The sequence below is a fragment of the Oryctolagus cuniculus genome, chromosome 7 (genome assembly GCF_964237555.1).
Source record: "Oryctolagus cuniculus chromosome 7, mOryCun1.1, whole genome shotgun sequence".
Classification (NCBI taxonomy): domain Eukaryota; kingdom Metazoa; phylum Chordata; class Mammalia; order Lagomorpha; family Leporidae; genus Oryctolagus; species Oryctolagus cuniculus.
In genome coordinates, this window is record NC_091438.1 from 157200107 (window position 1) to 157227273 (window position 27167).

At 54.1% G+C, this 27167-nt stretch overlaps 1 protein-coding gene across 1 annotated transcript; it reads left to right on the plus strand.

Annotated features, from left to right (window-relative positions):
- Positions 1 to 670: 670 nt before the first annotated feature.
- On the plus strand, positions 671 to 26649 carry EXOSC10 (exosome component 10). Its single transcript, XM_002723352.5, has 25 exons — positions 671 to 829; positions 2477 to 2613; positions 6396 to 6519; positions 9149 to 9253; positions 9845 to 10010; positions 10159 to 10273; positions 12215 to 12290; positions 12493 to 12603; positions 12755 to 12898; positions 13958 to 14148; positions 14941 to 15097; positions 15249 to 15397; positions 15543 to 15593; positions 16188 to 16299; positions 17449 to 17499; positions 17626 to 17704; positions 17802 to 17908; positions 20984 to 21079; positions 21771 to 21845; positions 22828 to 22915; positions 23808 to 23890; positions 24695 to 24866; positions 25419 to 25480; positions 25938 to 26014; positions 26509 to 26649. Exons 1-25 carry the CDS (start codon positions 728 to 730, stop codon positions 26537 to 26539), a joined length of 2661 nt encoding a protein of 886 aa, XP_002723398.2. The 5' UTR covers positions 671 to 727; the 3' UTR covers positions 26540 to 26649.
- The last annotated feature ends 518 nt before the right edge of the window (positions 26650 to 27167 follow it).

Here is a 27167-nt window from a genome sequence, read left to right on the forward strand (position 1 = left end):
GGCCCGGGACCTGCTGCTTTTTCCGGGAGCATTAGCAGGGAGCTGGATTGGAAGTGGCGCAGCCGAGACTCGAACCAGCAACCATGTGGGATGCCTGCGCCGCAGGCTGCACTTTAACCCACTATGCCACAGTGCTGGCCCCAAAAATCGATTTATGGGTAAGCCACTGCCCGTGGCGCCCGCATCCCATACGGATGCTGGTTCGAGTCCTGGCTGCCCCACTTCCCCCTGCTAATGTTGCCTGGGAAAGCAATGGGGGATGGTCCGCCCGGGCGTTAACGTGCCCGCCGGCGGTGAGCGGGCACGCGGGCGTGCCCAGCCTACCCGTGAAGGGCGAGGGAGGTGCGAGGTGGCTGGAAGATGGGGGGCGAGGCGGGTTTTCTCCCCCTTTCACCGAGAGGATGTCCGCGTGTGTGTAGGGAATGAAGCCAAAGGGAAAATACAGCGGAATGGAGGAGCCCAGATCGAGCGGGCGAGGGACCCCGAGCCCCGGCCTGGCAGGAGCTGGCCTAGTAGGACTACAAGTCGGCCCGGGTCCGACCCTGGCTCCCAGGGCTATTAGGATGATACAAAGAACTTGAGGGTCCCGCCCGGCTGCCACACCCGCCGCACGCCCGCAGGCCGCCTCCGGCGGGAAGGCTGCGCCGGCGGCCTCTGCACATGCGCAGTGCGCGCGCGTCGCGTCGGCGGAGACACTCTCGCGAGACGAGCCGGGCAGGCCGCAAACATGGCGCCTCCCAGTCCCCGGGAGCCCAAGGCCCCGTCGGCGACCAGCACGAGCGGCGAGATGGTGCTGCCCGGCTTCCCCGACGCGGACAGCTTCGTGAAGGTGAGTCCGCGGCCCTTTGGGCCGGCCCAAGCCGTCGGGGGATGCCGCGCGCCGCCTCAGAGCCCGGGCGAGGGGATCCTTTGCGGGGATGGGGCCCGGACGCGAACTCGCGTGTTGGAGGGCCGACTCCGCGTCCTGGGAGTGGGCTTCCCTGTCACCCAGATGACCCAGATCTCGCGACCTCGCTCCCGCCGAAGCCCCCGGCCGCCCCTCCCCGAGCCCGGGTGGGCCCCGAAGCCCCCGGCCCTGCGTGAGGGCTCGTGCTGCGTAACCCCAGACCCGGCTTAAATGGCACCTGTTAAAGCTGCCAGCCGGGCGCGCTCCCCTCACTGCCTCGCACAGCAGTCAGCGCCTCCTTTAGGATCGCGGGGTTCGTCTGTGTGGACGAGCGTGAAACCGGCTTCACGCCTGGTGCGCGGCCCCTGCACTGCAGACCCTGCGAAGCCCCGCTCGCCCGGTGCCGGTGCCGTTAGCAGCGCCCTGGTGACCGATGTGGCTCGCTGCGGCCCTGATTCTGAGGCCTTCGTGCGCTCAGGCTGCCCGGCCCCCCGCCACGACTCAGCTTCCCCCACTTGCTCTTGAGAAGTGTTTATTCACACGACCCACAGCCATGGTGTTTGGGTGTCTCCTGTTCCAGCATCGTTGGTCTGTGGTAGCCACTTCTGTTTTTTTTTCTCGTTGCAACAATAAAAATGGAGAGTCGGGGACTGGCATTAATACACAGCCGACTGGGCTGCCCCTTGGGTCGCCGGCATCCCATGTGGCAGCGCCGGTCCCAGCACCTCCACCCAGCCTGCTGCAGCTGATGATGGCCGGGGTCCCTGCCGCCGCATGTGGGACCTGCGTGGAGGCCTTGCGCTCACCCAGCCCTGGCTGGTGCCGACATTTGGGGAGCAGACCAGCACACAGGAGATCTCTCTCTCCGAGTGCCTGGGTCCAGGTTGAGTTCCTGGCTCCAGCCCTCTGCCAGTGCAGGCCCTGGGAGGCAGTGGCGATGGCTCAGGTCACTGAGTTCCTGCTGTCCACGTGGGAGACCTGGATTGAGAGCAGGTGGGAATGCGTTTGTGCGTGTTCTTCACCCCCTTCTCAAATAAAATTAAAAAAAAAAAAAAATTAGAACTGCCTGGCACTAACAACCATAAACAGTTCAGTCGTGGGTAGTAGGCGACCTGTGTGGAAGATGCTACCGTTGTTTCCAGACTTATCAAGATGAAAACAAAATACGGGAAACTCCTGTAGAGAGCTCATGGCGCTGAACCTGTAGGAATAGCGCTTACGCACCGGCACTGTCGTAAGTGACCTCATTAGCTCATTTAATTCTCACAGCTCGGTGGAGTAGGCACTTCTCACTGTGCCCGTTTATCACGCGAAGAAACTAAGGCCCAAGTAGGTAACCTGCCCAGGATCACAGGTTACCGTTGGCAGAGCCAAGATTCAAACGCAGCTTTATCCGTGCCCCCTCTGGTTCTGTGTTCCTCACTGTATTTTCACGGTCTAGAACAGGGCTTGGAGACAGCTACACGAAATGCTCTTTGGGTGGATGAAGACTGCATATTGTCAGTGTCCAGCATAGTGTGTTAATAGGAGGCCTTTGATTTGCTGAATGGCCAGGGATCCGTGTGAACCTGACTTCTCTGGTTTTGACAGTTTGCTCTCGCGTCGGTGGTGGCCGTCACCAAGGCGTCTGCAGGCCTGCCCCAGTTTGGCGATGAGTATGATTTTTACCGAAGTTTTCCCGGCTTCCAGGCATTTTGTGAAACACAGGGAGACCGGCTACTTCACTGGTATGTACTATACACATGTTGTCTCCTTGTGTTAATGAAATAAATGAACACAAATAGGTAGATACTATTTTTGAAATTTGTTTTTCTAAGATAGAAGATTGGAAGATAAGACAGTGGGGCCAGCGTGGTGGAGTAGCAGGTTAGGCCTCCGCAGGTGACACGGGCATCTCAGATGGGTGCCACTCAAAACCTGGCTGCTCTACTTCCAATCCAGCTCCCTGCTAATGTGCCTGGGAAAGCAATGGAAGATGGCTCAAGTCCTTAGGCCCCTGCACCCATGTGGGAGACCCAGAAGAAGCCCCTGTTTTGGTCTGATCCCGCCCTGGCCATTGCTGCCATTTGGGGAGTGAACCAGTAAACGCTACTTGGTTTAAAAAAAAAATTTTTTTTTATATTTTATTTTATTTATTTATTTTTTTTATTTTTTTACAGGCAGAGTGGACAGTGAGAGAGAGAGAGAGACAGAGACAGAGAGAAAGGTCTTGCTTTTTGCCGTTGGTTCACCCTCCAATGGCCGCCGCGGCTGGCGCGCTGCGGCCGGCACACCGCGCTGATCCAAAGGCAGGAGCCAGGTGCTTCTCCTGGTCTCCCATGGGGTGCAGGGCCCAAGCACTTGGGCCATCCTCCACTGCACTCCCTGGCCACAGCAGAGAGCTGGCCTGGAAGAGGGGCAACCGGGACAGAATCCGGCTCCCCGACCGGGACTAGACCCGGTGTGCCGGCGCCGCTAGGCGGAGGATTAGCCTAGTGAGCCGCGGCGCCGGCTAAAAATTTTTCTTAAAGATTTATTTTAAAATAAATTCCTGATGGAGTTTCAGGCTCCTGGCTTCAGCTTGGCCCTACTCTGACCATTGAAGCCACTGGGGAATGAACCAATGGATGGGAGATCTCTGTCTCTTCTCTCTCTCTCTCTCTTTCTCTCTCTCTCTGCCTTTCAGATAAATATATTTTTTAAGATATATTTATTGGGGCCGGCGCCATGGCACAGTAGGTTAATCCTCTGCCTGTGGCGCCGGCATCCCATGTGGGCTCCGGTTTTAGTCCCGGCTGCTCCTCTTCCCGTCTAGCTCTCTGCTATGGCCTGGGAAAGCGGTGGAAAATGGCCCGAGTCCTTGGGCCCCTGCACCTGTGTGGGAGACCGGGAAGAATCACCTGGCTCCTGGCTTCAGATTGGTGCAACTCCGGCCATTGCAGCCATTTGGGGAGTGGACCAACGGAAGGAAGACCTTTCTCTCTGTATATCCTTCTCACTTTCTGTAACTCTACCACTCAAATGAATAAATAAAAAATCTTTTTTAAAAAAAGATATTTATTTATTTGAAAGGCAGTTACAGAGAGACAGTGGCAGAGAGAGAGAGGTCTTCCATCCTCTGGTTCACTCCCTAATTGGCTGCAACAGCCAGAGCTAGGATGATCAGGAACCAGGAGCTTCTTCTGGGTCTCCCACGTGGGTGCAGGGGCCCAAGGACTTGGGTCATCTTCTGCTGCTTTCCCAGGCCACAGCAGAGAGCTGGATCAGAAGTGGAGTGGCAGGACTCGAACCAGCGCCCATATGGGATGCCGGCACTGCAGATGGCAGCTTTACGCGCTACACCATAGCACCAGTTCCAAAATAAATATTTTAAAAAGATAGATATCGATGGATTGTTTTATCAATAGGCAGTAATTTTTTTAAGATTTATTTATTTGAGGGCGGGCACTGTGGGGTAAAGCTGCCGCCTGTGGTGCCAGCATCCCATTTGGGCGACGGTTCAAGTCCTGGCTGCTCCACTTCCAACCCAACTCTCTGGTATGGCCTGGGAAAGCAGTAGAAGATGGCCCAAGTCCTTGGGCTTCTGCACCCACGTGGGAGACCTGGAAGAAGCTCCTGATCCTGGCTTTGGATCAGCACAGCTCCGGCCGTTGCAGCCATCGGAGTGAACCAGTGGATGGAAGATCTCTCTCTCTCTCTCCGCCTCTCTGCCTCTCTGCCTCTCCTCTCTCTGTGTAACTGTGACTTTTAAGTAAAATAAATAAATCTTTTAAAAGAAAAAAAATTATTTATTTGAGAACAGTTACAAAGAGATGGAGAGGCAGAGAGAGAGAGATCTTCCATCTGCTGGTTCCTTCTCCAAATGACCGCAGCAACCAAGGATAGGCCAGGCCAAAGCCAGGAGCATGGAACTCCATTCGGGTCTCCCACCTGGGAACAGGGATCCAACCACTTGGGCCATCTTGCGTTGCTTTCCCAGGTGTGTTAGCAGGGAGCTGGATTGGAAGTGGAGGGGTTGGGACTTGCATGGGTGCTTATGTGGGTTGCCAGAGTTGCAGGCAATGGCTTATCCCACTGCATCACAATACTGGTCACAGCAAATCTTTTGAATTAATATGAGACTTAAAACTTAGGTGCAGTATTCTCTCACATGACTTGCAGAGTCACAGGTATTAACTTTCTAACAAATGTATTAGGAGAGATAAAACATAAACATCAATCTTGCCTGACCAAATTAGAGACTTTTTTTTAAGATATTTATTTATTTGAAAGTCAGAGTTAGAGAGGGAGAGACAGAGAAGTCTTCCATCCAGTAGTCCACTCTCCAAATGGCAGCAACAGCTGGAGCTGAGCCAGTCCAAAGCCAGGAGCCAGGAGGATCTTCCAGGTCTCCCGTGTGGGCTCAGGGGCCCAGTCACTTGGGCCATGCTCTTTCCCAAGCGCATTAGCAGGAAACTGGATCAGAAGTAGCGCAGCCAGGGTTTGAACCAGCACCTGTATGGGATGCCAACATCAGAGGCAGTGGCTTCACCCACAGTGCCAGCTCTGAGAAACCCTTTCAGATTTGCCATGTAAAGCCATTAATGCGCTATACATTATTTACATAGTGTCATATGTTTTTTAAATTTAAAGGAAGCTTTGGGGTAATTTCACTCACGTTTTCAGTTAACAGCTGAGGGAAGTCTTAACAAGATTTAGTGAACTGACCACAGCTACACATCTTACATTATTTTTTTTTTTAAAGATTTATTTGACAGGCAGAGTTACAGACACGGAGGGGGAGGGAGGGAGGGAGGGAGAGAGGGAGAGAGAGAGAGAGAGAGAGATGCTGGTTCACTTCCCAAGTGGCTGCAACAGCCAGGGCTGAGCCAGGCTGAAGCCAGGAGCCAGGAGCTTCTTCCAGGTCTCCCACACGCATGCAGGAGCCAAGTACTTGGGCCATCTTCTGCTGCTTTCTAAGGCTGTCAGCAGGGAGCTGGATCGGAAATGGAGCAGCTGGGACTCGAACAGGCACTCATATGGGTGCCAGCGCCACAGGTGGAGGCTTAACCTTCACCACAGCACGGGTCCTCGCAGTATTTTTTAAAGGTTGCTGTAGTGGCTGGAGCTGTGGCACAGCAGGTTAAAGCCCTGGCTTTAAGCACCAGCATCCCATGTGGCCGCCGGTTCTAGTCCCAGCTGCTCCTCTTCCGATCCAGCTCCCTGCTATGGCCTGGGAAAGCAGTACAAGATGGCCCAAGTCCTTGGGCCCCTGCACCAGCGTGGGAGACCTGGAAGAAGCTCCTGGCTCCTGGCTTCGGATTGGTGCAGCTCCGGCCGTTGCAGCCATCTGGGGAGTGAAACAGCAGATGGAAGACCTCTCTCTGTCTCTACCTCTCTCTGTAACTATCTTTAAAAATTTTTAAAAAATAGAGGTTGCTGTAAACTGTGCAAGTTCTACTAGTTTGATTAAAAATAGTCTGAGCCACGGGAGTGTTCTCCCAGATTCTGAACAAATAAGAGTAAGCAAACTTTGTTTTCCTTTCCTTAGCATGAGCAGGGTAATGCAGTACCACGGCTGTCGCAGCAGTATTAAGGACCGGAGTAAGGTGACCGAACTGGAAGACAAGTTTGATTTACTAGTTGATGCCAATGATGTGATTCTGGAGAGAGTGGTGAGTTGTTCAGCTTGCGTCGATGATAACTAACAAAGAGAACTTTCGTACTAAAAAAATGCAAATAGCAACCCGAGCACCTTGGAAAAAGAAAAGAATGTTCAATAGTGCTTACCAGCGATGACATTCCCTTCTGACGGTTAGTATAGTTTGTCTCCAAAGAAACTGCTATTGTCTTCAAAACGTCGCTGCCCTGTGAAATTCTGATTCTGTTGATTGACTTATTTTCATCTACTTGAAAGGCTGAGCAGTAGAGAAAGAGAGGTCTTACATCCACTGGCTCACTCCCCAAATGCCTGCACCAGCCGGAGCTGGGCCAGGCCAAAGGCTGGAGCCTGAAACTTGATTCAGGTCTTCCACATAGGTGGCAGGGCCCCAAGCACTTGCGCCATCATCTACTGCCCCCCAGGGTGTGCATTAACAAAAATGCTGGATTCGAAGCAGAGGAGCCAGAACTCAAACTGACACTCCTATTCGGAATGTGGGCATCCCAAGCCAGGGACACAGTGCCTGCTCAGAAATAGTATTTTTTTTTGTTTAAGGATTTATTTATTTATTTGAAAGTCAGAATTAACAGAGAGAAGAAGAGAGAGAGATATCTTCCATCCACTGGTTTACTCCCCAATTGGCTGCTACAGCCGGAGCTGTGCCGATCCGAAGCCAGGAGCTTCTTTTGGGTTTCCCACATAGGTACAGGGTCCCAAGGACTTGGGCCATCTTATACTGCTTTCCCAGGCCATAGCAGAGAGCTCGATCAGGCGGCAGCTGTTACCCACTACACCGTAGCACTGGCACCAAAATAGTATTTTTGAAATGCCTTAATAGTGGTAGGCATTTTGGTGCCTAGTGGGTTCGGCCACTGCTTAAGGCCCCCGCATCCTGTATCCGAGTGCCTAGTTCAAGTCCTGGCAACTCCACACTTCAATCCACCTTTCTACTAGTGTGCAATGTGCCTCGGAGACCAGGAATGAATGGCCCAAGGGCTTAGGTTCCTGCCTCCCACGGCGGAGACTTGGACTGAGTTTCTGGCTCTTGACTTCAGTTGGCGCAGCCCTGGCTTTTTTAGGCATTTGGGGAGTGGGCCAGTGTATAGAGGATCAATTCTCTCTGTGCATTTCAGATAAATAATTATATCTTTAAAAAATAAACAAATAGGGGCCAGCGCTGTGGCACAGCAGATTAAAGCCCTGGCCTGAAGCGCCAGCATCCCATATGGGTGCCGGTTCTAGTCCCAGCTGCTCCTCTTCCTATCCAGCTCCCTGCTATGGCCTGGGAAAGCAGTGGAGGATGGCCCAAGTTCTTGGGCCCCTTCACCCATGTGGGAGACCCGGAAGAAGCCCCTGGCTCCTGGCTTCGGATCAGCGCAGCTCCGGCCATTGCAGCCATCGGAGGAGTGAGCCAGTGGATGAAAGACCTCTTTCTCTTTTTCTACCTCTCTCTGTAGCTCTGTCTTTCAAATAAATAAATCTTTAAATAAATAAATAAAATGCCTTGTTAAAAATCTGCATTCATTCCACATTTGCAGATCCTATTGAGAGACCTTTATATCAACCCAATCAAAATTTTGTCCATTTTTGCTGTTTTTCAAAAGCTAATAAATATCCCAACCTGCAGGTTTGAAAGGAAATTTGTATTTTCCTAACTCACTCTATATGCCTAATTTTTCAGCAGAATATTATAGAAACACAACAGTGGTCCTCCAAAACACATCCAGCCCTCAGCCACGTGACGTCCCTAGAGTTGTTAACTCCCGCTCTCCTGTACTTGAAGTCATCTCTTCCCTGCTGTAAATGCACACGGGTCTTTGAGTGGCTCCTCCCTATTTTCTGATTTTGAGTCCTGCCGTGCTGCCACCTGTCTCCTGGGTGCGCTCCTGTGAGCGGTGCCCAGAGTGCTGTCGCACACCTGCTTGGTGGTGCAGGTAGCTGAGAACCACCGTGCTCATTCTGGAGCTCACTGTCTGTGTGTGATGGGCGCCATCGGGCCACGCGCTGCTAAGTCACGTCTGAGTTTCCAGCACAATCCGGAGCTGACAGTGGGTGATCACTGCACTGCCTGTCCTTGGCCAAACTAATGCCTTCCGGCATGACTCCCTCAGTCCGTCTTCCACGTTGAGTCGATCTGTTTCTAAATTCTTAAGCGGTTTTTAAATTAAGTAATAAAAATGGCATATATTTATGGTATGTGCCATGGTGTATTTTTTAAAGATTATATTTGTTCACTTGAAGGGGAGAATGGCAGAGGAAGGAGAGAGAGGTCTTCCACCTGCTGGTTCACACCCGGATGCCACAGCAGCCATGGGCATTTGGGGATGAATCAGTGGATGCAAGGTCCCAGAGCCAGGAACTCCATTTGTGTTTCCAGCGTGGGTGACCGGGACCCAAGTGTGTGAACCATCAGCTGCTGTGTCCCAGGGTGGCCGTTAGCAGGAAGCGGCACTGGAAGTGGAGCTGGGACTCGGCTCCAGGCCCTCCAGCACAGTTCCCACCCCACAACGTGGTATTTGGATAAATGCATTGAATTGATCTACTCTCAGGCATATATTCTCTATACGTAATTCTCTGAGAATGTTTCTTAAAGCTGGGTTAACCTTGAAAGGGAGCTATTGAAAATACCTCTCTACTCTTAGGGGATTTTACTGGACGAGGCGTCAGGCGTGAATAAGAATCAGCAGCCGGTCCTTCCTGCAGGACTGCAGGTCCCCAAGACAATTGTGTCCAGCTGGAACCGGAAGGTGAGTCTCGTTCTCAGCGCGCACTGAGGCCCTCCGTGTCGGTGTGCAGCAGGGCTTTTGCCTGTTCTGATTTGTGGTTTTGTTCAGCTTTTTGGCCACAGGACTATTCCAACTTACTCTCATAAACACACAACCTGACTACCCTCTTCTTTACTTTGTAATCTCTGGTCTCACACAGACATATCATGTTTTGTTTTTTTTTTTTTTAAAGATTTATTTTATTTATTGAAAGGGAGAGGGAAGGAGAGACAGAGATCTTCCGTGTGCTGGTTCACTCCACAAGTGGCTACTACAGCCATGTCTGTGCCAGGAGCTTCATCTGGGTCTCCCATGTGGGTGCAGCGGCCTGAGCTCGTGGACCATCTTTTGCTGCCTTCCCAGGCCATTAGCAGTGAGGTGGATCAGAAGTGGAACAGCCAGGACTTGATCCAGCATCCATACAGGATGCCTACATTGGCCTGCCCTCATGCATTCTTAAATGCAAATGAATGGCTTTGCAGTGTTTTTATGTCCTTGGCACGCATAAATTGGAATTTAATTATCTAATTCATCAAGTTGCTGTGTTAGAATATTTGCATGTGTTGGTCTTAGGCAGGAGAATATGGCAAAAAAGCAAAATCTGAAACCTTCCGACTGCTTCATGCGAAAAACATCATCCGACCTCAACTCAGGTTTCGAGAGAAGATTGACAATTCCAACACACCGTTTCTCCCGAAAATCTTCGTCAAGCCCAACGCTCAAAAACCCCTCCCGCGGGGTAAGCAGCGCCGAACTCTGCAGTACGGGGGCTTCCTTTCAGTCCGACGGGGAAGGGGAAGGGTCTCTGCCTCCTTCTTTCTTTAAAATGAGCCGCTCAGCCCCTTCACGACCAGAAAGCGCTAACTTGTCACCTCCCGGGTCTCCAGCTCTCTCTAAAGAAAGGCGGGAACGCCCACAGGATCGCCCCGAGGACTTGGACGTGCCCCCTGCCCTGGCCGACTTCATCCATCAGCAGAGGACCCAGCAGGTTGAGCAGGACATGTAAGTGCCCGCGTCTGAGCTCCCTGCGGTGACTGCCTGCCCCCAGGCCACGTCTTCACTCTCCCCCTTTGTAAAATGTGTCCAAGACAGCAGGTGGGTCTCACCTCGACAGTGTTCACGGGGACATGCCCAGCACTGTGTCTTTTAACCCTCAGCAGTCCATTTGCCCTTGTTCCCATTTTACAGATGTCAGAGCAAAATTAGAGGTGCAGAGGTTTGGCCCAGCAGTTGAGATTGAAGTGCCTGGGTTCTAGTCACAGCTGCATTCCAGATTCCAGCTTCCCGCTGGTGCACATCCTTGTGAGGCAACAGGTGGTGGTTGAGTACTTGGGTCTCTGCCACCCACATGAGAGACGTGGATTGAGTTCCCAGCTCCTAGGCACTGGGGAGTAAACTAGAAGATTAGAGCTCTCTCTGCCTGCCTGCCTCCAAAATGAATTAAATAAATGCAGACTTTCAAAAAGTCAACAGTTGTCAAAACATCAATTTTTAAAAAAAAGATTTATGTATTTGAAAGGCAGAGAGAAACAGGGAGAGACACAGAGAAAGAGAAATCTTCTGTCCACTTGTTCACTCCCCAAATGATCCACAGTGGCCAAAGCCAGAAGCTTGGAATTCCTTCTGGTCTGCCGTGCATGGCAGGGGCCCAGGTACTTGGACCATCCTCCACTGCTTTCCCAGGCACATTAATAGGGAGTTGGATCGGGAGCAGAGCAGCTGGGAGTCAAACCGGTACCCATGTGGTTTGCCAGCAGTGCAGGCAGCTGTTTAACCCACTGTGCAACAACACCAGCCCTGAATTCTTTTTTCAAAAATTACTGTTTTTGAGTTTCTGGTTTGTCTTTTTTTTTTTTTTTTTTTTTTGAAAGGCAGTGAGATGGGGAGAGAGGCAGGCAGGTTCTGTCCCCAGATGCACACAATAGCCAAAGCTGAGTAGGGCCAATACCAGGAGCTGAGAACTCAATATAGGTGGCAGGGACCCAACCACTTGGGCCATCACTGCTTGTCTCACGGGGTACATATTAGCAGGAAAGTAGAATTGAAATTAGAGCCAGGGGCCTGCGCCACAGCTCAACAGGCTAATCCTCTGCCTGTGGCGCCGGCACACTGGGTTCTAGTCCCGGTCGGGGCACCGGATTCTGTCCCAGTTGCCCCTCTTCCAGGCCAGCTCTCTGCTGTGGCCCGGGAGTGCAGTGGAGGATGGCCTGAGTCCTTGGGCCCTGCACCCCATGGGAGACCAGGAGAAGTACCTGGCTCCTGACTTAGGATCAGCGCAGTGCACTGGCCGCAGCGGCCATTGGAGGGCGAACTAACGGCAAAGGAAGACCTTTCTCTCTGTCTCTCTCTCTCACTGTCCACTCTGCCTGTCTAAATAAATAAATAAATTAGAGCCAGGACTCAAAACTCAGGCACTCAGATTTGGGCTGCAGGTATCCCAAGCAGCATCTTAATTGCTAGGCCAGATTCCTGCTCCTTAATAGGTTTCTTTGGGGGCTGGTATTGAGGCGTCACAGGTTAAGATGCTGCCTGCAATACCAGCATCCCCTGTGGGCGCCAGTTGGAGTCCTGGCAATTCTGCTTCCAATCCTCCTCACTGCTAATGTGCCTCGGAAAGCAGTCAAAGATGACCCAAGTGCTTGGGCTCCTGTACCCACATGGATAAAGCTCCTGACTCCTAGCTTTGGCCTGGTCCAGCCTTGGCCATCACAACCATTTGGGGAATGAACCAGCCGATGGAAGATCTTTCTCTCTGTCTGCCTCCTTCTCTCTCTAAGTGAGTTTCAAACAAATATCAGCTGGTTTATTTGATAAGCTTTATAAAGGGAAGTTATTTTCACCGTGGTCTTGTTTCACTTGTTTTTACAAATTGAATAAAAGCAATCTTTCCTTTGAATCATGAAATTAATGAAAAAGGTTTCTCTTTTGTGTTTGTTTATTCAGGTTTGCACATCCTTATCAGTATGAACTGGATCACTTTTCTCCACCAGACTCAGTGCTTCAAAAGCCACAACCCCAGGTTAGTGCCAACCTTAATTTAGGGCAGTGTCTGGGTAGTCCAGAGGGAATCCAACGAGTAGATTGATTGTAATGTTGACCTTTCTTAGACATCTTTAGAGTGAAGGTTGTGACTTCAGGGCATTGACCTTGGTGTTGTTTACTTTAGTGGAGGAAGATCTTTGATATCCCTTCCTGCTTCTCACGGTGCTTTCTTGGTCTAGTTGTACCGACCAGTGCACGAGACACCCTGCCATTTCATATCCTCCCTGGACAAACTCGTGGAACTCAACGAAAAGCTGTTGAATTGTCAAGAATTTGCTGTGGACTTAGAGGTATCTTGTAATGACAATGAATGAAATTTTTAAATTTTCCATGAATTCAGTGATGATTTTCATAGGACTTCGATTTACAAAATAGGCAAAGGAAAACCTACTGAGATTAAGATGGGTTTCTTTTCCTGTTGTCCCTGTCTGTGTGATTCAGCACCACTCCTACAGGAGCTTCCTGGGGCTGACCTGCCTGATGCAGGTCTCCACACGAACGGAAGACTTCATCATCGACACCCTGGAGCTTCGCAGCGAAATGTACCTTCTCAACGAGAGCCTCACCAACCCTACCATCGTCAAGGTCAGCCAGCCCTTTCAGTTTTCAGTACCTTTTTTTTTTTTTTTTTTTTGTAAATATTTATTTTATTTATTTGAAAAGCAGGGTTACAAAGAGGGAGAGATAGAGGAGAGTTCGATCCTCTGTCCACTGGTTCATTCCCCAAATGGCTGCCACAGCCAGGGCTGAGCCAAGCCAAAGCCTTCTTGTGTTTTCCCTGGTACATGGCAGGGAGCGGGGTCGGAAGTGGAGCAGCAGACTGGAATCTGCGCTCCTGTGCAATGTTGGTGTCCCTGGCGGTGGCTTACCCTGCTGCACCACAATACCAGCCCCTCCGTGATCTCTTTGATTCTTGCAGTGAAAACCAGTGAACTGGAGGGAATCCTGTCATTTCCCTTACCGTGGTGTCACAGGCTAAACTGATTTTGTTTCTTTTAGAACAGCTAAGGCAAAGCTCGTTACCAACCAAAAAAATGTGAGTTCATTTTATTGACTCCTGCAACATGCTAATGCCTTCAAGATAGTTTGGACTTAATATACTTTTAGCTAATAGAATTGTTTTCTTATATCATTGGCTGATAACAGTTTCAGACAGCATAAAAGAAGGCCGGGGGCTGGCACTGCGGCACAGCGAGTTGAACTGCTGCCTGCAGCACCGGCATCCCGAATGGGCGCTGTTTCATGTCCTGCCTGCTCCACTTCCGATCCAGCTCCCTGCTAATGCGCCTGGGAAAAAGCAGCAAAAAATGGCCCAAGTGCTTGACCCTGCACCCATGGCCAAGATCTGGGAGAAGCTCCTGGCTCCTGGCTTCAGTCTGGCCCAGCCCTGGCTGTTATAGCCATCTGGGGGGTGAACCAGTAGTGGAAGATCTCTCTCTGTCTGCCTCTCCCTCTCTCTCAGTAACTCTGCCTTTCAAATAAATAAATAGATACATCTTTTTTTAAAAAATTGTTTTAAAGGCACGTTTAAAACCACATCTTAATTTTCATGTTGGTGTCACATTTCAATGTGTAGTAACCTAAAGGCACAGTTAACTTCAGAGCAAGAGTGTCTCTGTGCCAGGACCCTGGGTTTGTTTTCAGGTCTTCCACGGTGCTGACTCCGACATCGAATGGCTGCAGAAGGACTTCGGGTTGTACGTCGTGAACATGTTTGACACCCACCAGGCAGCGCGCCTTCTGAACCTGGGCAGGCACTCCCTGGATCACCTGCTGAAACTCTACTGCAGCGTGGACTCGGACAAGCAGTACCAGCTGGCCGACTGGAGGATACGGTCAGTCTGCTCTTGCCCAACGTGTAGGGAGAAGAGGGTGTGTTTGCTCTCAGCCTCAGCGCGGAGACCTGCATTCAGGCTTTTCTGCCGGTGTTTTCAGAGCATAAAGGCAGCAGGAAATTGCTAACGTGGAGTTCATGTGGGCCAGTTCTGTGAGACTGTGCCCTGTCGGCCTCCAGCAGTCTGCCCTCTGCATCCCGGGTCTCCCACCCAGGGATGGTTGTACGCGCCTTGAGACAGCTTCCTAGGGTGCACAGTTGGTCTGTAACACGTTCAGTGTTGTGTCAGGTTGTGGCAGCCTGGTTCTGGGCAGTCGTGTGTAGACGGCACTGCCTCGCTGAGGCTGTAGCTATCATGGGCAGATGCCCTGCACGTCTCTCCAGTTCTATCTGCCGCAGTCTTTATCAAAACAAAAGTGTATTTGGACTACTAAAGTCAAACAGAAGGTGAAAACTGAAAACCCCCAAAACCACTTCCTTACTGAGCACTGGGTGCTGCAGAGCTGGTGTCCTGGGTAATCCTCACGGCAGCACGTGGGTGCCTGTGCCCGTTTCTCTGGTGAGAGAGAAGGCACTTGTCCAGGGACAGACACCCAGAGCCACAGTGCCCTCATTTCTAACCGTGTAAGAGGACAAATGCCAGGCGTGGTGATGTTACCATCGTCAGTGTTGGCTGGGAAAACATCTTTGATGTGAAAAGGGTCCAAGGTAGTCCTGGCAGCCACCAGGTACACACTTGAGTTGCTGTCATTGGGGGCAGTCCGTGAAGCCACGTCCTCTGTTGCGTCCCCAGCCCTCTGCCCGAGGAGATGCTCAGCTACGCCCGGGATGACACCCACTACCTGCTCTACATCTATGACCGCATGCGGCTGGAGCTGTGGGAGCGCGGCAACGAGCAGCCCACGCAGCTGCAGGTGGTGTGGCAGCGCAGCAGGGACCTCTGCCTCAAGGTACGGCTTGCCGCAGGCCTGCTCCCACGTGCTGATCAGCCCCTGGTTCTTAGGTTTGCTCTGTACGTTGATGACGGAGCCCAGCGTCTTGAAGCGCCTGGGGCACACTCTTAATTCCCACTGGTCTTGCCTGTCCTGTAACACTCTGCAGAAATTCATCAAGCCGATCTTCACCGACGAGTCCTACCTTGAACTGTATAGGAAGCAAAAGAAGCACCTGAACACGCAGCAGCTGACGGCGTTTCAGCTGCTGTTTGCCTGGAGGGATAAAACCGCTCGCCGGGAAGATGAAAGCTATGGGTGAGGGACCCAGATTCTCCACACCTCGTCTGAACCGGGCCCTGTACGAGGAAGCGATGGACAAGGCTTGTTTTCCCCTGCGTCGGAGCGTTTCCTAGAAGCTCTGGCTGAATCTGACGTGATGATCTGGTGTGTTTTGTTCCAGATACGTACTGCCAAACCACATGATGCTGAAGATAGCTGAGGAACTGCCCAAGTGAGTCTGAACACGGCTAGCGTGCCCCGGCCCCCAGAGCAGGTTTCTCTGACGGCTGTTCCCCACGGCTGTTTACCCAGGGAAGATAAATGCTCTGAGCGTGGCAGGGAGCAAGCGCAGGAACCCAGAACTTCTGCCCAGGGCTGCCGTGTGAGGACCAAACCCTGAGCTGGAGCTGAGTGCAGCACACTGAGCGGAGTGCAGTCTGAGCCATGCCGTCCGCCCACAAGGGGAGACGTCGCAGACTCTCTTCTGTTCTTTCCTGCAAAGGAGAGCATCTCTCCTGACTTTGAACACTTTCTGGTGTTAATGAAGGAAACAAAACAGGAAACAAAATTCACAGATTTGAGAATGAGCAGTGCCGGGAGACTTGCCTCTTGCTCTTCCCAGGGTGCAGGAGTTGGGCTCCGAGAGCCTGGCATGGCAAGAGCACACAGAAGCGTGATTAGTCTGGGCCAGCCGGACATGAACTTGTTTCCTTAGCCTTCAGCTTGGCCGAGGCCCCCGGCTCTGCCCGTTGGTTATCCCTATCTGGAAGCCTCTGAGGGCTGTGTCTCTAGGTCTGATAAATTATGTGTTTGTCCTTGTCCTCAGGGAACCGCAGGGCATCATAGCTTGCTGCAACCCCGTGCCACCTCTTGTACGGCAGCAGATCAACGAGATGCATCTTTTAGTCCAACAGGCCCGAGAGATGCCCCTGCTCAAGGTACAGAGCTCTCTGCTAAGGGGCTGCCCCGCTCAGTGGGCTGTTCTTTCTCCCGACACCTTCCTCCTGTGGTTTTCGTGGTCTCCTGTGTACAGCAGCGCCCTTCTAAACAACCCTAAAGAAATAAGGGGGTCTCGGCAATCCAGTGGGATGTGGTTTTCACTTTAGCTGCTTTCTCTTTGTGATGGTCTTGAGTTAAAACTCACCCTTCTTATTCTTCAATCTTGCATCTGCTGACCCAACAGCAAGTAACCTGTAATGGCCATACCAAGTAGCTGTCGGTCAGCAGCGGTTTCTGTGGCAAGATGAGATGGAGGGGCCCAGCACACGGCGCTGGTTCTGAGAGGCCGGCAGAGTCCGGATGTGAAGAGTGAGCACCTGAGGAGCTGTGAGGGTCCCAGGCTGGCGCGGACAGGGCAAGTCTGCAAGCATCCAAGCAGACAGTGGATGGGCCTTCCTAACAGACGCCCAGGGGCTGCCCAGCGCTTTTGAGCACCCAGTACTGGGGGGAGTCATGTGAGTGGCAACTGGATTTGGGGTGACGGAGATGGCGTGAGAGACGCCTCTGGACTTAAAGCCTGGGTGACAGGAAATAGGGAACAATGGATAGAAACGGGGTTTCAGAAAGAGCTGATTTTGTGCGGGAGATGGTGTCAGGCTCAGACAAGTGTAGACGAAGCACAGGTGTGTCACGTCTGTGGGGGTGCGGCTGCACGTAGCTCATGTTTCCTGTTAAAAATAGATCTACCTCTTGATTTGCATTTTATTAGGACAGTTTAGCATACGCAACTCAGCAGCAGTGTCAGCATGTGATAGAAATCATGTTTTGGAAGATTGCTGACCCAGAAACATTGAGAATCAGTTTCTCTGAGAATAAGCGCTTTATAATGTTGACGAGAAAGCTGCTTGCTTCGCTCTGCCGCTTGTCCGAGCAGCGCAAGGAAGCTGGGGCGGGGAAGGGGCTTCCTCAAGCTCCCGGGGTCCTCTGTGCTGTGCCGCATCCCCGCACAGAGCTCTGTCCTGTCGTTTGTGAATGACTGGAGCGCCAGGCACTGGAAGGGCTGAGAGCACAGGAATCCGGGGTCTGGAGGGGCGTGGGTGTCCCCGCGGCAGGCGCCCGCCTCACGTGCCTCTGTTTTCGCTCCGCAGTCCGAAGCTGCCGCAGGAGTGAGGAAGAGCGGCCCGCTGCCCGCTGCCGAGGTAGAGTCTCCTGTCCTGCCCCGCGCGCGAGGTGGCGAGCTGGCTCCCACACACTGAGGGGGCTGGCAGAAAGCCCTGGTGCGCCTGCAGCTTTCACACCGGGCCTGATGGTTTCCTTTGATGCAGACATTGGAGAATGTTCTCTTTGGACCGCATGACTGCTCCCATGCCCCTCCAGATGGCCACCCAGTCCTCCCAGCCAACGGTAATGGCGAGGCCCCTGGACTCCCCTGCGGAGGCGGGGCCCGCTGCCTTGTGGAACGTCCACTGGGCTTTGACCTTGCTGACTTCCATGCCTCCAGGGTCTGTGCCAGTTCAGAAAGAGGCAAGCCTCTTCCCCGACCAAAAAGAAGAGACGTCTCTGGATACGCAGTGCCTCATCGCTACCGCTGTCATCACGTTGTTCAGTGTGAGTAGTGTGGCAGCTTCACTGAGGTGTAGACTCGGGGGCCTCACTGGGTTGCTGGGTCGGGGTGTGTGGCCGGAGGGCTGCGTACACTTTGAGACCAATAAAGAAGTAAAACCCAACCGTGGGGGGCAGAGACAGATGCGCTGGAGGAGGCGGGCTGTGGGGAGGCGCTTCAGGGACTCAGGAGCTCTGTGTGTGAAGAGACCCTCAGAGTGTGGGGCCTGGGGGGAGGAGGTGTGGCCTGAGGTGACAAAGGCAGAACTTGGAGAAGCAGCCGCTTCCGTCTAGACCCGCGGCAGGGTAGAGTGAGCGCTCACTGACGCACTGGGGAGTAGGCGCTCACAGACCCCTTCCTGCTGAGCCACACCCTCTCATGCTCTGGTGCTGAAGAGGAGGACCTTTGGAAACTGTCTTCCGTGCCATGGCTCACAGAGAAAGCCAGGAGCCAGCTGAGCACTAGTGGGCAGAACCACGTGTCCTGTCCCTGGAAGACATGGGACACGGTCACGGTTGTCGTAGTCAGTGACCGCCATTGTGCAGACCTGAGACTGGCTTGGGCTGGGCCATGTTTCTGCAGCTTGCATGTGACTGTGACAGAGCCATCCTGGTGTCTGCCAGCAGTTGGAACTCCAGGCTCCTTGTAAAAGGAAGACCAGCATGTATTTGTTGGCCAGAATGGCTGAATAATGAAATAAACAAGAAAAAGGAAAATACTTAGAGAAAATGGAATACCACAAGCAGCAGGTGTGGTAGGAAAAAGCCATCATTTTCAGAAAGAACTGAGAGAAGCCAGAACCCGTTTGGTCTGGTGTAGGGACGGCAGCCGGCGTGGCCAGGGCTCAGAGCAGAGGAGCGGGAGGTGCGTTCAGACGGAGGCTCTCCCGCTGGGCCAGAACTGGGCCAGAGCCCACAGAGGTCAAGTGGTGACTGCAGAGCTCTGCCCTGGGACTCCACTTTCTTATTAGTTAGTTTTAACAACTAGCTACTATTTCTAAAAAATATTTATTTGAAGAGAGAGAGATCTTCTGTCTGCTGGTTCACTCACCAAATGGCCACAACATGGGGTAGGCCAGGCCAAAGCCAGGAGCCGGGGACTTCGTCTGGGTCACCATCATGGATGGGAGGGGCTCAGGCACTTGGGCCATCTTCCGCTCTCCCAGGTGCATTAGCAGGGAGCTGAATCGGAGCTGAGCTGTGGAACTCGACCCAGCGCCCATATGGGACACCAGAGTCTCGGGCGACAGCATAACCCACTGAGCCGCAGCACTGGCTGCAGCTGTCTTCTTTTTTCATGTTTTTGTTGACTTGCTTATTTTCATTCAACTTGAAAGGCAGAAAGAAAATTTTTTTTTTAAGATTGATTTGAAAGGCAGTTACAGAGAGGCAGAGTCAAAGAGAAAGAGACCTCTTCGATCCACTGGTTTACTCCCCAAATGGCCACAGTGGCTGGAGCTGGGCCGATCAGAAGCCAAGATCTTCTTCCAGGTCTGCCACCTGGGTGCAGGGGTCCAGGCACTTGGACCATCTTCCACTACTTTCCCAGGCGCATTAGCAAGGAACTGGATTGGAAGTAGACCATCCAAGACCGGTGCCCACTGGGATGCCGACGCTGCATGCAGCGGCTTTACCAGCTGCGCCACAGCGCCGTTCCCTAGACAAAGATCTTTAGTCCACCAGTTCACTCCCCAGATGCCCACAACAGCCAGGGCTAGGCCTGGCTGAAGCCAGCCAAGAACTCCGTCCAGGTGTCCCACGTGGTGGCAAGGACCCCACTGCTGACGCTGCCTCCTGCTGCCACTCAGGCTGTGCGTTAGCAGGCGGCTGAAGCAGAAGTGTGCGGTAGCTGGGACTTGAGTCAGGCCCCCCAGTATAGGATGTGGGTGTCCCAAGTCGCATTTTAACTGCGTTTAGGCTGACTTGTTTCAGCAGTCCATGAGGAAACGCCGAGCTTCAGTCAACCAGAGTGACTACTGGGTGCAGTGCCTCTCCTGTGTAACTCTAACTTTCAAATAAATAAAATAAATCTTTTTTTAAAAACGATTTATTTATTCGAAAGAGGAGAGACAGAGAGAGGTCTTCAATCCGCTGGTTCACTCCCCAATTGGCCGCAATGGCCAGAGCTGCGCCGATCTGAAACCAGGAGCTTCCTCGGGGTCTCCCACATGGATGCAGGGGCCCAAGGACTTGGGCCATCTTCTACTGCTTTCCCAGGCCATAGCAGAGAGCTGGATCGCAAGTGGAGCAGCTGGACACAAACTGGTGCCCATATGGGATGCCAGCACTGCAGGCCAGGGCGTTAATCCACTGCGCCACAGCGCCGGCCTCAACAAGGGTGCTTTAAAATGTTTGTGGAAGAGTGGAATTAGAAGATGTTTATTTTGGTGCAAAATATTTTAAACCCACACATGACAGTCGTGCACCGTGTGATGACTCCTGTCAACAGCAGGTTGCACGTACAGGGGCCCTGTAAGAGTGTCCCCCAGGGGCATCGTAGTCCCCGAGTTTGTGCGAGTGCACTGCAGAGTGTTCCTTCAGGAACAGAATCGCCTGACACTCTATTTCTCAGAACCGTCTCCCAGTCGTTTGCGGATAATGTGACTGTACCTCCCAGGTCGTAAGACAGTGAGAATGGTTGATCAGATACTCCTTGGGTGCTATTACAGGTGCAGGACCTAATAAATAGGAGAGCTTAAGAAAAACTAGCCATTTTTATTTATTGGAAAGGCAGGGTGACAGAGAGGGAGAAGTGTCGAGTTCCCATCTGCTGTTTCACTCCCCAAATATCTGCAAAAGCTGGGCTGGACCCGGCCAAAGCCAGGTATCTGGAACTGCACCTGGGTCCCCCTGGATGGCAGAGGCCACCTCCTGCCTTCCCTGGCACATTAGCAAGGACCTGGATCAGATGCGGGGCAGCAGGGACTGGAACTGGCATCTGGGATGGGATACCAGCGTCTCAGGCAGCAGCTCGATTGTGCGCGCGCCGCATGCCAGCATTGCTGTTAACTCTTGTACTTGCCTCCTGGTGTCACAGAGCCAGCACGGTTACAAGTGGTCGTTTCTGGTCTGTCCCTACAGGAACCTAGTGCTGAAGAAAATGGCAAGGGTCCATTAACCGTCGCCCAGAAAAAAGCCCAGAACATCATGGAGTCCTTTGAAAACCCCTTTAGGATGGTAAGCCGTGGTGTGTGCACAGGGCTGCAGAACAAGCAGCGATTTCTGTACCCGTAGGCGCCTTTCACCTGGACAGCTAGTCGTCTGGAGAGAGGACGCCTCTGGGTGCTGTGTGTGCAGTGTCTCTGGAGTTCAGGTCAAGAGCCTGAGCTGTGGGCTTCCAGAGATTTGCTTATTGGGCAAGGGTGGTGGTGCCGTGGGTTAAGCCACTGCTTACAACACCAGTGTCCCATATCGCAGCTCCCTGCCGATGCACCTGGGAAAGCAGCAGGAGGTGACCCAGGTCCCTAACAGCCTTATTTGTTTATTTGAAAGGCAAAGTGCCAGAGGGAAAGACAGAAAGAGAGCTTTCATCTGCTGGTTCACTCCCCAAATGGCTACCGCAGCCAGATCTGGGCCAGGCTGAAGCCAGGAGCCAGCAGCTAATCGGGGTCTCTCACATAGGTAGCAGGGGCCCAAGTCTGCCGCCTTCCCAGGCATCTTAGCAGGGAGCTGGATCAGGAGCGGAATAGCAGGAACTCAATTGGCACTCCAGTGCGGGATGCCAGCAGCACAGGCGGTAGCATAAGCTCCTTGTAGCTTGACAGCAATCCCCGAGCTGGGTCCTCCTGAGCTGCCACCCACAGTGCCCTCACACGGTGCCCCGGACTGTGATCCAGGCTCCATGCTCACAGACCTCTCTCTTCTCCAGTTCCTGCCTTCGCTGGAGCACCGGGCTCACATCTCGCAGGCAGCAAAGTTTGATCCATCCTCAAAAATCTACGAAGTAAGTGGATTTGGCACCTCTTCCAAGAGTGCTGTTCTAAAAAGGGGGAGTTAGCCTCGTGAACAGGCTGCTGCTTTAGCCTGGCTCCTGGATGGAAGGGCTTCCTCAGTGCCTAGACCCCCTGAAGATGAACAGACGCGCTCTGGTTTCTAGGGAGGGGCCGCATCTTCAGATTCTCAGAGACATTTGCAAAACTGAAGAAGCAGTTCTGTGTTGGTTTGTTTTCCAGTTGGGTTTGGTTTGCACGCAGTAAAGCACACAGTGACGCATCGCACGTCTGTGTCCTAAGGCTCTGGGAGGTGACGGCTTGCATTTTCTGCAGTGTGGTGTGTTTCTGCCGGCACTGTAAATTGAATGACTTCTGGCCCTGTGGCTGAAAGGCTGCCGTGTTCCCTGCAGGGAGGGTCCACTCTGATGGCTCCCACAGCTATGGCCTTGCGCAGACCCTGATGTGCCCAGGGTTTGCCTGCGGACTTTGGAAGCAGAGGGTCGGGGGGGGGCTTAGTCCTTACCCCACCGAGCGTGGCACGTGGAACAGCTGTGCGTGCCTTGCCGCGTTTGTCTCAGGTCTTCCGGTTGTGTTCCAGAGCCACAGGTGAATGTCGTGTCAGAAAGACACCTGGCAGTCCTGCAAGTCCTGCCTGCAGCAGCCCACCCTTAGTAGCCGTGTTGCTTGGACGGCCAGCTGCTTCGCCTGCCCGAGCCAGCTTCTCACGGGAGAGAGCCGTTGCCCCAGCCGGGCTCAGGAGGGACTGAGCGGGAGGGCAGCTGTGAAGGCCCCGCCCGGTGCCTGCAGCGCAGTCGCACTTTGTCCTTAATAAGAACTATAAACAAAGGCAGCGTGAGGTTTTGCTTTTTGTGTCCTTTGGGACCCGTGACAGACCATGTTCTGAGGCTAGCGTGCCCTGCGTCACCTCGTTAAAAACGTTGGGCCCCGCTCGTGGCTGCGTGTGCGGTTTTGTTACATTTGTTTTCATTGCAGATTAGCAACCGTTGGAAGCTGGCGAGCCAGGGACAGGGACAGAAAGATGCAAAGGAAACTGCCGAGAAGAAGGCAGCTGAACGAACAGGTAGCCCTCACTTCCTTGTTCACTCCGGCACTTTGCGCATCGGTCTGTCTATTCCGTCCTGTCTGTTCCGCTGTTCGGCAAAGTGCCAGACAGCAGGGAGCTGTGCCCGCCCAGTCCCGCCCTGAGGAGCCACCTCTGCCGAGGGTGTGCCGATAGCAAGGCAGTAAAGGCTGACGTGTCCGCCGCAGGTCCTGGCAGAGAGAGTGCCTGGGCTGAGGGGGCAGTGTGGCTGTTCCTGGCAGGGTTAGGGAAGCCGTCTCACCAGGACGCTGACTGGGGCTGCAGCAGTCGTGAGTCCAAGGGCCTGGAGCAGAGGTTGCTGGTCAGGCTCAGGGAGCAGCGAGGGGCCCTGGGGCTGAGCACGAGGGTGAAGACGAGGTGGGAGGTGGAGAGCCGTCGGCCCATCGTGGGGGCTTTCCCTTGTGTTCCGAGTGCGTTGGGAGGCCTCAGGGGGCGTGAGCCCAGGAGACGCTGCGGCTGCTGTGTCAAGAGGAGGTTACGGAGGGAAGGGCAGGAGCCCGGTGAGCTGTGATGATGCGTTGAATGTCGCAGGGGAGGGGGGAAGGAGCTCAGGATGCGAGGTTTTGTCCTGAGCACCCCGAGGATGGAGGTGCCGTCGGTGGGAGGGGACGAGGCTTTGGTTTGGTCCTTGCAGTGATGGTCGTCTTAATGAAGCTTCCTCGGAAGTCAGGTGTGCGTGGATATGCCGTGGGGTTCAGAGGAGAGAACAGGCAGGGCGGGAAGTCAGGTGAGGTTGCAGCTGAAGATGAGAGGAGTGCCCAGGCTGCGCCCTCCTCCTTGAAGATGGGGGAGAACTGTGCTGACCCCTGTGGACAGGCCGCGCCGGGGCGGGGCGGGCTGCGCCACTCCACAGACAGGTCGTCTCTTGCAGCCACCCGGGAACAGGCACAGGAAACACAGGAAGAGAACCAAGGCGCGGCGGAGCAGGCCATCTCCGTGCGGCAGCAGGCTGCGGTACGTGCTGGCCTGTCTTTCCTTTGGAGAAGCCGAATGCTGCCCTGGTTGTGGGCAGATTCCCCCATCAAGTCCCAGAGGAAGGCTGACCCTTGCTTCACACCCCGTGCCGCCCTCTTCCAAGCTCCCCTTGGCTCGTCCAGGCCCCTCAGCAGGTTGATGCTGCAGTTCCCCTTGGATGGTTCCGCCCCAGGTGGAGGTACCTGTGCCAGCCCACTGGACTCGAGGAGTGGCTGGGGCACTAAGCCTGCTGTGTGGCCCACCTCACCCCAAACACTTCATTCCCTGTGGGAATCTTGTCCCTTGCCTTTCGTCAATGGCCTGGTGTCGTTGTCCGTCAGATGCTTGTCCCAGCTGGCCCCCGTCGGAGTGCTGGTCCTGGTTGCCAGCTCGCTCAGACTCCCGGCCCCACTCTCCTCGCCAGCCCTGACTCCACGCGTGGCCCACAGGCAGCCCCGTCCCCAGCTATCACAGTGCTAATCGGGAAGTTCTCCAACATCCAAAACGTTTGGAGCACTGATACATGCCCCAGGTGGAAAATTTCACACCATGAAACGGTTTCATGCACAACCGTGTTAAAGATGTTTAATTAAAACTGCTGAAACCATGTATAAGGTGTAACCGAAGCAGAAATGAATTTTGTGTCTATGTTTGGGTCCTGTCCCAAGATAAATCGTATACACGTGTACATGTGCAGGACTGCGCAATCCAAAACCTGGACTTGTGGCGCAGGCGCATGGGCGGGGGTGCTCAGCCCGTCCCCCCCACTCACACACCTCATGCCTGGCTGCGTTCCTTCTGCAGCTAGAAACTGCTGCCAAGAAGCGAGAGCGGGCGACAAGTGACCCCCGCACCACGGAACAGAAACAAGAGAAGAAACGACTCAGAACTTCCAAGAAGCTGAAGGCCCCAGACCCATCAGGAAAAGATTTCACCCCTTACGACTACAGCCAGTCAGACTTCAAGGCTTTTGCTGGTGAGGACAGAACCAGGGCCCTTGGCGAGGTGGGAGAAAGTAAGAGCAGCAGGTGGCCAGCCTGGGAGCTGGAGCGGCCGCAGTGCCGCAGGCCGGGGCCTGTGCCTCCTGGCCTGGAGCTCGCGGGCAGCAGTGCCCTGGCTCAGACCTCGGGCTCCATCACCCACAGCTTCCCTCTGTTGCACACACCTGATGCCGTGAGATGGACTTATGTGGCCCCTTAGCCTGGAGAGTCCACGTACTTTGGAGGGGTGGCCAGTGGCCCCCCTGGCCCCATGACAGCCTCCAAAGGAACGCCCCCTGTGGGAGGGAGAGGAAGCACTACGGCACTGCCCACACGGGTGCTTGAGGCCCAGGTCCCTAACTGTGACCTCATCTGGCACAGCATGGCTCCCCATGGGGCGAAGAGCCAGTGCTTGCCCCGCCCCGAGAACGGACCTGTGAGCAGGCCGTGGTGTATTGACTTACATTGTACAGGCCTCCGCACGGACAGCCTGCAGCCCAGTTACAAGCCTGCTGCGTCATCAGCCTCTCTTCTCTCTTCCCTTCCAGGTGACAGCAAATCCAAACCTTCCTCCCAGTTTGACCCAAACAAGCAGAGCTCATCTGGCAAGGTAGGACACCGGCGTGCTCCAGGGCGCATCTTAGACCGCGTCCCTGGCCCAGCAGCCGCGTCCGCTGAGGAATCCTCTCCCTCGGCCACGTTTCTCCCCAGGGACAGATGCGACCCACAGCTGTCGCCGGCACTTGTTCACAAGTGTTTCACAGCTGTAAAAGCTGGGGTGTGGCTTTCAGGGTCGTGCTCTGTTGCCGTGGGAATCGCAGCCATGGGCCACAGAGACCCCTTGGTGTGGCAGCAGCCTGCCTTTGCCCACATGGGTACTCGGGCCGGGCAGCTGAACATGGCTGCGGGTTTGGAGGGAGCGGCTGGGTGCCCCTCCTGGCCCTGGCCCAGCTCAGCCTCACGTGCAGCCCCGGGAAGCCAGAGCCGCCTGTGGTGCTGCGGGCTGTGCCTGGCTGTCCACCCTCAGCGGTGCTTCCCCCAGCCTGAGTGCTTTCCTTTCTTCTCAGAAATGCGTCGCAGCCAAGAAACTGAAGCAGTCAGTGGGAAACAAGAGCATGTCCTTTCCAGCCGGCAAATCCGACAGGTGCGTGGGGGCGGCGGGGCCAGGAGCCCAGTGGGAAGCCCCGACCTGCTCCGCCATTCCCGGAGCTCAGGGGTGGGGCCTTTTCCCTGTCGTTTGGGAGGGGAGGGGAGGTGGTTTGCTCCGTGCCATCTGTCACGTGGCCATGTTCCCAGGACTCCAAGTCCCATCGTTCTAGCTTTCTCCTGTACCGTCCCCAGGGCCACCTGAGAACAGATTTTCCTAGGCCAGCCTGTTTCTTAGGAATGACAACAAGTAAATGTGGGGGGTTGTAGCTGAGGGATGTTTTAGTGATAAGTATGAAATCCTGAGGCCCTGCCGTGGGGCCGTGGCCTCTGCAGGCCACCTCTTGCCCTGCCTTGCAGAGCTCCTGAGCCCGCGAGCAAACCCTTCCCCCGGCTGTGCCAGCGTTGTTACGGGCGCCACACTGTACACACTGGCGGGAACAGACTTCCCTCCCGGCCGGAGGGAGTCACTCTTCTCCCCTGTCTCTGCAGAGGCTTCAGGCACAACTGGCCCAAGAGATAATGACCGGAGAGACGCTGGGGACCACGCAGTGGACTACAGGCGCCACGCGGCGCTGCTGGTTTTGTACAGATGCATTTTTAAAGTATTAAACTGGTTTTTACTGGAGGAAAGCTGGTTCCCGACTGGTCTTTGGCTGCCGTCACAGCTCCAGCAGGAGGACAGAGGCAGCTGGGCAGGTGGGCCTCGGAGGTGGTGGCTTCTGGAGAAGTCCGCACCGGCCCCCGGGCACGAAGGCGCCTGCGGTGACAGCAGAGCCCGCGTCCGGGCCGCATCTCAGGAGGCGCCTGTGCGTCCTCCCGCTTCTTCACTGCCCTCAGACGGAGGAAAAGTCTGGAGAGGGAACGCGAGGTGGCTCCCGGAAGACTGGTTCTCTCCTCTGCCTTCCCTCCTGAGTGTAAAAGTAAAGGCATGTCCACCCAAGAAGTGCAGGAAGCAGAACGTGCGGAGGGGAAGCGGATCGCCTGGAGCCCTGCCCAGGGTGGGCCTCGGCACGGAACCCTCCCGGGCCTTTCCCGAGTGCGCGGTCGAGGCAGTCGCTCCCTGCCGTTTCTCGGGGTTAAAACAGGGCCTGTCCTCTAGCTGCAAGGTTTTCTTTTTCTTTTTTTTTTTTTTTTTTTAGGATTTATTT